Below are 13,292 nucleotides of genomic sequence, written 5' to 3' on the forward strand. Positions count from 1 at the left end.
TACTACTACTACTTACTACTACTACTACTACTACTACTTCTACTACTACTACTACTACTACTTCTACTACTAGTCTCCTACTACTACTACTACTACTACTACTACTACTACTACTAGTCTACTTCTACTACTACTACTGCTACTACTACTACTACTACTACTACTACTACTACTACTACTACTAGTCTACTACTACTCCTTTACCCATGCAGGGATGAGGCCTCCAATATAGGAAAAACAACAGCGCCATTGTTTCTAGCTAAAGTAGATATTATCTCGGCTGCTCGAATTTAAACTGTACAATTTTAGTATTAATCGTGTATAATAAAAACATAGTGTTTATTGCAACTCAACTGTAGCTACTGCTAGCCCATCCTACCGTGCATCTGCGTCGAGTGTAAATAGACCGGTTTACTAACACATTTAAATTGTATGCAGACTTTTGAAACAAAGGTTGATCTTGACAATAACCTGAAAGCTTGCCCGAGGCAAGTCCGACATAGCGATAAGTAATGTATGCAGACTGGATTCCAAGTATTGTAGTTCATTCAATAATAACTAGGTCTCCAAGAAAGAAACATTAATTTCCAAAATATTTGTTTAGCGTCGATATATCTACCTTTAAAGATAGCATTCTCCATTTACAAGTTTATTGAATAGTTTGGTTCAGTACCATTTGATGTATTATCCTAAAAATATATTATGAGCGAAGTCTTATGAATATCTGTGTTCACTCTTAGAAATATCATTCAACGCTTTGAAAACAAAATTCTTTAATCGTAGCTCTTTTGTATCTGTATATCTAGAAAAACAAAAAAACAATCACAGAGACACGAATTAAAAAACAACATCAACGACGGTATACCGCACTAAATGTACTAACGCACTTACTTTCGTTTCGTTAAAATGTAATTGCTTTTCAATTTTGTGTTTTTGTGGGTGCATATGCATGTATGAGGGGCGTGTGTGAAAAGGATTTTGATGAGTTCAGATTTTCTGCCTCTTTTATGATCGCTTGTTTTGGTGTGATACAATTAGACACACACAAAATATAAGAAACGTAAACATACGGTAGATAAGGAGATTGAGAAATATTCCACGATTGAAGAGAATAACAGAGATATAGTAGAGAGAGAGAGAGAGAGAGAGAGAAAGACAAAGAAGGGAGAGGCATACAGAGAGAGAGAGAGAGAGATAACAAAAAGAGAAAAGAGAGGGAGAAAAGTGAGAGAGGGAGAGAGAGAGAGAGAGTGTGTGTGTATGTGTGCATGGTACTGTAGAGAGAAATAGGGGGGGGGGGTGTCAGCATATAATTAAATCTAATCTCTTTTTCTCTAAGCTTATACTAGCCTTTTTGTATCATTTCTTTTGGTAAATGCACCGGCATCCAGTTTTAAAATTTATCTTATCTTTCTTATGCAAATATGCAAATTGTTTCAAGGTGATTCAACCACTCCAACAATGCAAACGTATCTCTTTCACTGGGTCCTTTTCTCTCCTTCTTGCCCATCTCTCTACTGTTTTCACACTGGCAATATTTTGCTTAACCCCGTACTATAGGTGGGGTTAAGGGGGGGGGGGTCTTAGCCCCACCTATAGTACGGGGTTAAGCCTATTCCACTTTCTGTTCAGACTGGCTTTTACCAAAGTGGGCTAAAGTTGGCTAACCCCACCTATAGTACGGGGTTAACTAACCCTGCAAATAGCAGGGCTAACTCCGCAATTGTGGTGCTAACTCCTGCTAACCCCGCAATTGCGATGCCAAGCAAATGAATGAGAACAGAAACGAAAAATAGTCCGGTACTACGCAATGGAGCGTATCGCAGTTGGCCAGATACGAAGTATGTCCATATCCGGGGTTAACGAATTGCAGTGAGAACAGCGTGAATTTTCTTATTCCGGAATAGGCGCTAGTACGGGACTAAAAACAGCGTGTGTGAAAAGCCCCCCAAAATAGTCCGGGGTTAAGCAAAACCAGTCTCTCTCTCTCTCTCTCTCTCTCTCTCTCTCTCTCTGGCTGTCTCGCTTTCTTTATCTTCCGTCGATCTCTGATTCTCTTCCCTTAGGATCTTCATGGTTATATTCGTATCGTAAATGATGGTCATAAACGAAAGGTCGATTAGTTGAACTCGAAATGATCCCTATCAAATTTTTGATTTGTATTAGAACTTCATTTCTGCACAATCGCCATATTACTGCTAATTTATCATGATTAAGAGTTTCACAAATATTTTGCAACCAGCTTTCCTTGGGCTTTCAGACATGAAGTACCCGACAATCTATGATGTCTAATACATGTAAATTCGAAATCTGACAGGGATACACAAATATAAATAGATAGGCATATTCGGAAACACCTGGCAGTTCAAAAACGTTACGAGCTATATTAATATCATTATTTGATCCTGCATAAAGTATCATAATGCGGAGCATAATGTGAGAAAATGGTAGGGAACCTATTACCTAAATATTTAGAAGAAATGACCCCCCCCCCCCCCTTCCTGAAATAAAATTAATGGTCTATATTTTTCTATCTAAGAATGATGCAAATGCGATCCACTGTTAAATCATTCGCTTTTTAATCATTATGCTTGGGGACCGTACAGCATCCAAAATGACATTCTAATGCATTTAACGTACTCAATATGTGCGTCTCTGTTGTTTTCACGTTTTATTTTGTTCATAAGTTTTAATCGGGTAACCTATAGGGGTACAATAATAGCGTGGGGGGGGGGGTGGTGGAGATGGGGGCATGTGCTCCAGACCTAAAATTTGCTACGTTCGCAGGTTCCGTTCATCCTTTTCAATCAGGGCCATAACAATCAGGTGCATTGAGAGTTCAAATACAATTTGCATTTATCTCATAAAATTCTTGAAGATCGATTCTATACTCGTTCTACATGACTGTACGTGACACAATTTCAAAAGGGTAGCAAACGAGAGAGATAGATAGAGAGAGAGAGAGAGAGAGAGGGAGAGAAAGAGAGAGAGAAAAAGAGAGAGAGAGAAGAGAGAGGGCGGTAATATCTGCACGATCATGACGATCATGGTATCATAAAGGCATAAAATCACAGATACGTGGGCTCTAATTTTGCCACAAAAGTTATTTTCTTCGTCATAGGAGCACGCCATTGCTGTATCACTGACTTCAGTTCGGAATTAGTTGCAACAAAATGTCTGATTTAGACATGGCTGCCATAACAAGAACCTGTTTCCTGATACTCTTTGTTTCATTTTGCTTTGGATTTCCCAAGGGAGAAGGTAAAACGCACGGCGAATATTTTCAATTACACTGTTACCGATAAATTTGGCATACTTTTCTTCCTTATCCCTTGTTCATAATATGATTGCGACTGTATGGTTTATTCTTGATATATGCAGTTTGTAACATCTCAAAGCCTTATTGAACAATCCCTATCACCATGCTGGTAGAAGGGAGATAAGTCCAAGGAGTTAGAGAGGAGGAAAGGAAGGGAGAGGGGTTTGGGGTAGATTGTGTTTTAAAAAAGCTCATAATTCCAATTCCGTATAATAATATGTTAAGAAATATGAAACTCACTTTTCATGTTTTTTATTTAGTCTATTTCTGAAAAAAGCAATGTTTTTTCTAGTTTTGGGGATGAAACTGTGTAGTGCAGTTATCATTTCCTATTATGTGATCGTGATATATTCTAGCTCTATATTGTGAAATTATGAACGATGAACTATGTTGTATTTATGTTCGTTTATCAAATGATAAAAAAGGATTTGTTATAATTATGTTGCAGTTTTGTATAAACTATGTTATGTACGAAAAACAACTGGACTTTTGAGAAATAAAATAAATGAACACAACAAAAAAATGCTGTCTCTTTAGATTGATCGAAAAAGAAGATGAACTTTATCAAGAATCACTTCATGGGAAGTGGTAAACACGGTAACAGAAAATGTATTCAAACTTCATGGGCAACTTCATCCCTGTAAATATTGCTGCCTTGCAAAACAACCACTATGCTCCTACAGATAATGACGGAGGGGCTCGGAGTTGTCACTCGACTGCTCTATAAATCATGCACTTTTCTTTGTATAGATTTGCACGCCAAATTTTCCCTCAAAAGAAGATTGAAGGAAAATCAGGCTATTGCATTGTGCTTCAAGGAATTGCGTTTTAGTTTTGGTTGAAGATTGCGCCTGGACCGGTTTGGTGCATCGATATTATGTATCCGGTAGTCATTGAATGGCGTAATTGCAATAACGCCTCGCGCGCACTTTTGGTTAATATTCAATCACGTTTAATAAATAATTACTTAGACCATAGAAGAAAACAAAAACTTATTTACTCAGTGGTAGAGCCGCGGTTTCGTAACAGAGAGGTCACGAGTTCGAAACCAAGTCAATGCGCTCGTGCCCTTTGGTAAGGAATTAGTCCTCATTACCAAGTCCCTCTTGTTTACTTAAAAGCTTATACACGCTTTCTTAGCAGTCAGGCAAAATAAAATCACCATCATCAAACAAAGTGTAAGCCCATCTTCTAGTTCAAATGTTGATAAAATACGTGCCTTTATGTCTATTGTTTATTTTGTTTTTAAATCATGTTTTGTTTTTTATATCTGATTCACTCCAATTGTATGCACTTCTCCATATACGAGGACTCACAACTATCCCGACAATGACTGAAACCGTCACCATTGGTAAGATATACATTTGCATATAAAAAGAAATTGTATGAACGAAATGAAAACTGATCTCAGTGATTGCGGATGCCAAATTAAGTTATCCATATATTCATAAACTATATTTAAACTATTAAGTTCAGTCTTTTAAAGTGTTTTGGCCGATCTTTCCTTCTGAACAGCAGTTTCTTGTCGTAGGGAATTAGTTCAGACAACATTGTCATGAAGAAAAATATCTACAATGTGAGGAGTTCCATTTATATTTATATTGTGGGACCATTTAGACTAAAAATAAGGTTTTCCTTTAGTTTTCTCCAATAAGTAGATACCCATTTTACGTGTACAAAGTAGGTCTATTGAGACTAGAAAATAAGGATTTTCTTTTGATCGGTGTGCAATGTTTACATACCCATTTTACGTCTGCAATTAAGGTTCATTCAGACTGTAAATAAGGTTTTCGCTTAGATTGTCTACAATGTCTAGATCGGCGTACACTTTGTACATGTATTATGTGGGTTCGTGACTTCGTGTAGACAATCATTTTTTTCTTTGATCGCTATAAACCTTCAACTTGATTGATTGATTCTCTCTCTTTCTCCCTTTCTCTCCCTGTCTCTGTCTTCTTCTCTTTTTTTATTTTTTATTTTTTATCTCGCTCTCTCTCTTTCTCTTTTTACTGTATGTCGCCCTCGCTCTCTCGTTCTCTTTCTGTGTCTGTCCATGTCTGTCCGTCTTCTCCTGTATGTGTTTTAATTTCACATTTTACTTAACAAATTAACATTTCTATGCAATATACATCCCAAGAATACACTACACTGCCTGCTAGTGAGTCTACAATCAACCAAACCGGTGAGATACCTAAAATATATCTACGTAAATGTAGAAGGATGCGATAGTATAAAGATATCGACTGCTACGAAAGGAGTGGCTGTTTTATACGCTCAAGGCAAATTTCCCGAGAGCCAGTATAGAAACAGTCAGTCCTCAAGTACTAAAGCAGTTGATATCCCATTTATATGCCGAATTCAAATAAAAAATCTACCAAGAATTCTTAACTTATCCTTTTATCGAGTAAAGAGTGGTTAAAACATCACGGGAAATCTGATCAACTGTCTGTTTATCACCGCCCGAAAAATGACTGAAATTTTCGATCAGTTGGGAATCGCAGACAAAAAGCACTGTATGATGTCCGCGCTCGCTCAAAGAACATTTTAACACGTAAACCAATGGGTATCGAAGCAAGATTTTATTATTTTCCCCGTAATTGGAATTTTACCCGGGATTTTACTCTTGGACTATTAAATGGTTTTGGAATTTTTTGTTTCTTTACGGGAATGGCTAAAATCACGACTGCAATTTTGACCAATCAGATGGCTGGATTTTTTAAGTGAGGTATATAAAAAAAAACATTTATTACTTCGTTTGGGCAATATTTTTGTTTTTCTTTGATCGCTATAAATCTTTAACTTTGATTGATCTGGCTTTCTCTCTTTTCTCTCCCTAATGATGTTTTTTATTATTATTATTATTATTATTATTTAGCTCTCTCTTTCTTTTTTTCTGTCTGTCGCTCTCACTCAATCTTTCTCTCTCTGTGTCTTTCCCCGTATGTCCGTCTTCTTCTGTATGTGTGTGCGTTTCAATTTCATATTCTACTTCTAACGAATTAACATTTTCTATGCAATACATCCTCAGAATACACTGCGCTGCCTACAAATGAGTCTCCAATCAACCAAACCGGTGAGACACGTATTGTAGAAGGATATAATATAATACATTTATACATTCATGACTTCGTTTATAGACAATAATTTTGTTTTTCTTTGATCATCTTCTACTTTGATTGATATGATTATTATAATAATAATCCTTCTCTCCCTGTCAATGTCTTTGTTTATTTATCTCTTTATTTCTCGTTTACTGTCTTTTTTCTTTCTGTGTCTTTCTTCGTTCTCTTTGTGTGTGTATCTTTTTTTTCAAATTCTGCTTAACGAATTAACACTTTTTATACAATACATCCTCAGGAAACACAACGATGCCTACTATGCCCCCTATTGATCAAACAGGTGAGAAACCTTATATATTTCTATGTAGAAGGATGAAATATGATGCATTTATACTTTCGCGATTTTTCTTATTATGATGAGGAATATTTGTGGTTCATAAAACATCACTATCAAAAGGGAAGTCAGCCCTCAACATTGATTGATCTGATGCTCTCTCTGTCTCTCCCTGTCTATGTGTTTGTTTATTAAACTCTCTCTTTCTCTTTTTCTGTCTGTCGCTCTCAACTCTCTCTTTCTCTTCCTGTGTCTTTCCCTGGCTGTCTTCTTTTCTATGTGTGTGTCTATTTACAAAAAAAAAAAATCTGCTTAAAGGTAATACAAAGTTTTGGTATGGGGTCGTGAATTTGGTTCAAATGGACATATTGGAACCATATGCGATCCTACAATATTCACTGCTCGTTGTCGCGGTCAAAATCGACTCTAAAGTTATGAAATTGTAAATAATAAACACTTTATGTTGTATAGCTCCCTCTCAAGGTCGATATATTAATAAAGCTATACAACAATGTTTCTTGACTAAAATCGAGCGATTAGCTATTCCCGTTCGGAAATTATATACCACAACTACACATTCTGCGATTTCCATGGTCGCAGCTAACATTGTACGGCCGTAGGAGCTATTTGAAATTTAATAACAATTTACTGGGAGCACCGGTAAATCTTTATATTCAATTTTTCTCGAAAGCAAAAGCGTTTTAGGGGCTAAATTTGTTATTGCTTTTAATACATCCACAGGGGCATCCAACTAAATCAAAACTTTAACATTCACTATCCACCCATTTTTCAAAATTTCCCAAAACTTTGTAATACCTTTAAAGAATTTACATTTTCTATGCAACTCATCCTCAGGATACACTACGCTGCCCACAAGTGCGCCCCCTATTGACCAAACCGGTGAGACACGTCATATAATTGTATGTAGAATTACGAAATATCATACATCACATGTGTCACTATTATGTGATTAATGTTAAAAGGAAATTCTACCTTGATAGCAAACTACTTTAGTGGAAAGCATAAATACCAGATAATTAGAATGGTGAAAGCTTATATGAAATCTGACAAAATATGACAAAGTTATGATTTTTTTGAAAGTTGTAGATTCAACGGTCCTTTAGAACTTCATTTCTTGTATATCAATAACCCTAGTAATGTTTATCTAAATTTGATTCAAACCTTAATAAAAAATTCGTTTATCGCTCAACAGAGCCTGGAAGTACTAAGAAGGCAGCGACGAGGGCTTCGTCCAACAGTCCAACAGGTATGTGTCGTGCTTGTATAATGGCAACCAAATTGGTCCGAATAAAATCATCGGGTTGTGTTGGTTCACCTAATTAAGACGGAGCGCTAAATGTTACAAAAAGTATTTTTCTATACAACTGCCCACCGCCCTTTTTATTCTTACAAATTTCTGTGCCAAAAAAGGGGACATCTGGAAATTTGACACTTTTCCCTTAGTTTATTTTTATTTTTAGTAGAGTTATTGACGAAAAGGCACCTTAAAATGTGATAAAATGAAGATATCCATGCCATAAAGACCTTTGAGACTTGTGGCTCCCTTTCAGAAAACCCGTGATTAATAATTCTGTCAGATATTTACAAGTGCTACCTTTTGACGCAAAGAACCTGTATAATATTTGCAGTTGGACACGAGGAGTCATTTTACGTGACGTAACGCTGCGTCAGCGAGGGGATTTAAATTGTATTTTGCTGGTGTACCCCTACTGTATTTGTTTGTGTTATCTTGCTTGTCTTCCGTGATCGCCTGAGCATTGGCACTTTTTTCAATCTTTTCAAATTATTATTCCTTTTGCTTGATCAAACGAACTTTGGACAAAATCACAAACAAATTTTAATTATTTTGTATCATGCAACTATGCGTTTACAGAGACAGAGAGACCTAAGAAAGTGATGACTAAACCCCCGCCTACAGGTAATTTATCATCAATGCCGAATAATAGGAGTGGTAGTTATGGTAGAAGTAGTAGAAATACCATCATTATTATCATTTTAATTATTATTGTTATTATTATTACTATTAATGATATCATCATTACCATTATTATCACCATCATTATCACCATCATTATCACCATCATTATCACCATCATTACCAGTACAGTCATCATTAGCGACAGCATCATCGTGCTCAAAGTATTTTATTATTATTATTATTATATTATTATTATATAATTATCATCATATAATTGTTATCATTATTATTGCTATTATCTTAATCGTCTTTATTATTATTATCATCATACAAATAAGGAATACCCTCCCATCTTTTGAATACTTCCACTTCAATTGACCTTTTTACCTCTAGAATAACAGAATTTTAACTTATATTTATTTTCCATATTTTGTTGTTGTTTGTTTAGCATTAATCAATTAGCCTGTAACGCGCATTGAATAATATATTATCGGATTGTTATCGGTATGTAGAAAACGATTGTTTGTACTTTGATGTTGGTGGTGGTGGTGGTTATTTTACCTTACTGCTAAGAAAGCATAAATGCTTGTTAATAATCAACCAGAGGGCCGACGGCTTTAGGTCCTCTTCGATTGACCTGGTAATAAGGATTAATGCCTTATGTATAACGATAGTGCATGTAATAATCATCATCACTACCACCATGTTCCTTATATTGACAGGAAAGAATGTGTTGCCACATGTTATTATTTTTTTTTTGTCTGAATACACAGTTAAAGCAAGTTCGGTGCTCGACCTCAGTGCCGCATTCGGTGCCGTAGCTGTCATACTCCTTATCGTCATCTTTTTCGTCTTACGAGGCTTGTACCAGACGAGAAACGATTCCAAATTGGAGATAACAGAGTGAGTAACAAAAGGCCACCTTCGCATAACCATGACATTTATTGCGCTATCTATCTAGGGCCCTGTCTTACAAAGAGTTACGATTGATCCCAATCAATCGTAAGTCCTCCAATCAATCGCAAGTTTGTTTTATCCCATCTCTTATGTACATAGTTGCGATCGATATCAATCGCAAATCAGCTGCGATTAATATCAACTCTTTGTAAGACGGGGCCCTGAACTGTGAAAAACACATAAGAAATAAGAGTCCGAATATTAAAGAACTATCTTAGTCTCGTGTCGAGTATTGCTACACAGGGTACGATTTTAACTTGAATTCGAAACTCTCTGATGATGCTTATTCAGCCCTTTTACCAGTCATGCTGGGGGTGTTTCGCAAAGATCTTAAGTCGAACTTAACTCTAAGTTGGACTTAAAAGTTACGGAGAGCCATTTGTAGCTTAAAATAAAGTATATTCAAAAACGAAAAATAAGTTATTTTACATTTTTTATAAATTCCACATCAAGAACATGAAATCTCCTCGATAACAGAAAACATGAATGATTGGAATCAACATTCAATGCCTTTTAAAATAACTTTTACAAAATATTTTCAAATATGCTTACGGCTTTCCATAATTGTTAAGTCCAACTTAGAGATAAGTTCAACCTAGGATCTTTGTGAAACACCCCCCCCCCCCCTGTCGTTTGCAGCTTAAGGAAAGTAGGTCAAGTGGAAAAGCACTATATACATATGGGTGATACCCCCTCCCCGTAGCGCAAACCAGGGCCCCTTAAAAATTGTTTCCTTACTGGGTGTATACGAATTACACGTTCTGTGCGTTGTTAACTGTACATGTAACTTTCTAAAGTTGGTCTAATACACGATTGCCACCAAAATCATTTTGCTAGTAATATAGTAAAGTATAGTAATCATAGTAATAAGGGTGAGAATAAATAGTAAAGTATCATTATATCATATGGATTACCGACTTCTGCTGTTCCAGCCAATACTGATTTCACGAAGGAGTTAATGACTTAGAGTTTTAACAAAAATACATACTTCTTCAAAAGCATTATTACGACTTGAATGCCAATGTTAAAGTCTGGCCACATTATTAGTAACATTGTCATTATTAATTTTTGTTTTTATTTGTAATTGTTCATTCGTAGGATTCCATTGGAGAACGTAACAAGCGGCCAATAAACATCGAACAATGCAAAGAAAACATGACCATCAATTTGATACAACTATGCAGTTGTTTGTGTAAGAATCATCAAGTCACACACTGAAAGGGATTGGTTATCTTTGCCTCAGATTCTAAACAAAATGCTGGATTTAGCTCATGCTGCAATCATAATCATAAACCTTCAGGCAGGAACCCCATGAATTTTACAAGCTGATCGCCTGTCTGATTATCAAGATATTTATATTTGGAATTCGAAATTTTATAAACCGTTTTCCCAACACTACAATATATTGGGGAAAATGAGTATATTAAAGCCGGTCACTCAAAGATTTCTACTTTTTTTTTTTTTGAGGCACTTCTCAATCATTTTAAAGTGGAATTGTTTAGATTTAACACGTATCGCCATTCATCTCAGATTTTTTAAACTGGAAATATTGTTAATTAATGTACAATTTCTTGACAATGGAAGAACCCGCAGTGAATAATTTTGATTAAAACATTGTAAGTAAAATGTTTTATGTACATGAAATTAATGAGAAATTTGAGAGTATTTACAATTTTCTTATATTAGTGAGAAACCATTTAAAGAGTTCAAGTATGTTAATACATGGCACCAAGTAATTTAAGATACCTTACTCTCTATAAATTTAATGAATATTATTCTCTTTGCAAGAATATATGTAGCCTACACATCTGTACAAATATTAAAATCAACTCTGTATTATACTATTAATCTATTGTAACTAATGGGAGGTGAAAATAGTATTTTTGGCTTGATAATTCTCGACTAACCAAATTGTCAAGTGTGCCCATTCTCAAGCTGATGTATATACGTAGAGGGTGGTATCAGCATGCTTAATTCGGTCCCATAATTTTGAAGACATTTAAACAGACCTTAAAAAGAATCCGTTGTTTTCGAGGTAACCGGTGGAGTTCTCCTTAATGATTTGTTTTCAGACTGATGTGTAATACATTAAAGTGACATTCCGTACTGTAATTACAGGTGTGATTATTGTGTGTGATCCTCAGCTTTTTTTCTTCATATTAATTTAAATCTCCCTTAAAATTATCATTTTTATTGAGGGGGGCATGGCTGTTTAGCCCCCTAGATTCCATTTGATTGATAAGATTTAACTTTAGGGGGTGTTTCACAAAGCCTAATTTCAATGACAAATGGCAAAAATCAGTGACAAATCTGCTGATAACCAATCAGAAGCAATGATTTCACTAGATTATAACAAAAACTATCATTTGTCACTCACGACAAGTTTTGTGAAACACCCCCCCCCCCCCCCCCCCCCCCCCCCAGATATGAGGGTTTGAAACATATACAAATGGAGTTTTAGTCATCATCACCCTCAAACAGAGTCTGTCGGGCGCCATCTTGTGTTAAAAACATGACTTGATGACTCTATCTAGGTCAACATTTGAATGAAGGATGCAATAAAGCTTCCTAATACTCAAATAAGTTACACAAACATCAATGCAACATCTTAACATTGATTTTCTTTGGATTTTACGTATTTTACGTGGTCAAAAAACATCACCTCCCTGTAGGTGTGCCCGCCTCCCTCTACATGTGCTCGAGGCCGAGAAGGGAGGGTAATAAGCCAGATGGCTTGTGTTGTATATTGAATTTCTGAGAGATAAAAGAATGTAATAAAGATTCATAAAATACAAATAATTTTCAGAAATATCAATTCAACTTCTTTTCATTGATTTTCTTTGAATAGTAACGTGTTAGTGTCCCATGAAGTCACACCAACGAGAACCACGCTAGACCTAACATTTTGACACTAGACCGAATGGCAATGCATGGGATGGTATTAAATTGGGTTGAAGTGGTTCGGCGGTGTGACTCTATACCCCACTCATTAATAGTATTGTTCTTGTTCTTGTCCTTCGTCTTATAATGAGAGAGAGAGAGAGAGAGAGAGAGAGAGAGAGAGAGAGATCGAAAGAGGGGATAGTGAGGGGAGAAATGAAGATAAAAAGACAGTGCGTGAGTGAGAGATAGAGAGAGAGAGAGAGAGAGAGAGAGAGAGAGAGAGAGCAGACACAGAGAGGAGAGAGAGAGAGAGAGAGAGAGAGAGAGAGAGATAAAGAGAGGAGGAGGGGATCAGAATAGGGGATAGTGAGGGGATAAAGACAGATAGAAAGACAGTGAGTGAGTGAGAGATACAGAGAGAGAGAGACAGACAGACAGACATAGAGAGAAAAAAGAGAGAAAGAGAGAGAGAGAGAGAGAGAGAGAGAGAGAGAGAGAGAGAAGGTGAAGGGGGAAACACAGACATAGAAATCATGTGGAGATCACGTCTGAGAAGAAGTGTAATCGAGGGAGGAGGATGAAGAAGGAATTTGACAAGAGTTTAAGATAAGACAACGCAATAATACAAACGACAGAGAGGTGCGTAAACGAATATCGTAAACGTCATCTGTACATCATCATCATTATCGTCATCATCATCATCATCATCATCGATTAAAACTATCACCATCATCATCATCATCATCATTATCTACATCACCATCATCATTATCACCATCATCACCATCACCATCATATTCT

At 36.1% G+C, this 13,292-nt stretch overlaps 1 protein-coding gene across 1 annotated transcript; it reads left to right on the forward strand.

Moving 5' to 3' along the window:
- Nucleotides 1-3,038: 3,038 nt before the first annotated feature.
- Nucleotides 3,039-10,910, forward strand: LOC105441789. The gene is made up of 10 exons (XM_011673260.2): nucleotides 3,039-3,261; nucleotides 4,629-4,670; nucleotides 5,457-5,501; nucleotides 6,348-6,392; nucleotides 6,677-6,718; nucleotides 7,568-7,612; nucleotides 7,926-7,979; nucleotides 8,607-8,651; nucleotides 9,425-9,554; nucleotides 10,707-10,910. Exons 1-10 carry the CDS (start codon nucleotides 3,174-3,176, stop codon nucleotides 10,738-10,740), a joined length of 570 nt encoding a protein of 189 aa, XP_011671562.1. The 5' UTR covers nucleotides 3,039-3,173; the 3' UTR covers nucleotides 10,741-10,910.
- Nucleotides 10,911-13,292: the final 2,382 nt, after the last annotated feature.

The sequence above is a fragment of the Strongylocentrotus purpuratus genome, unplaced genomic scaffold (genome assembly GCF_000002235.5).
Source record: "Strongylocentrotus purpuratus isolate Spur 01 unplaced genomic scaffold, Spur_5.0 spur5_scaffold_1, whole genome shotgun sequence".
Classification (NCBI taxonomy): Eukaryota; Metazoa; Echinodermata; class Echinoidea; order Camarodonta; family Strongylocentrotidae; genus Strongylocentrotus; species Strongylocentrotus purpuratus.

Excerpts from the sequence above, each read along its gene's own strand:
- LOC105441789 (XM_011673260.2), top strand. The coding sequence starts at position 3,174 with ATGTCTGATTTAGACATGGCTGCCATAACAAGAACCTGTTTCCTGATA. Across the intron at positions 3,262-4,628 it reads TGGATTTCCCAAGGGAGAAG|GACTCACAACTATCCCGACA; the intron begins GTAAAACGCACG and ends TCCATATACGAG. Across the intron at positions 6,719-7,567 it reads GCCCCCTATTGATCAAACAG|GATACACTACGCTGCCCACA; the intron begins GTGAGAAACCTT and ends ACTCATCCTCAG.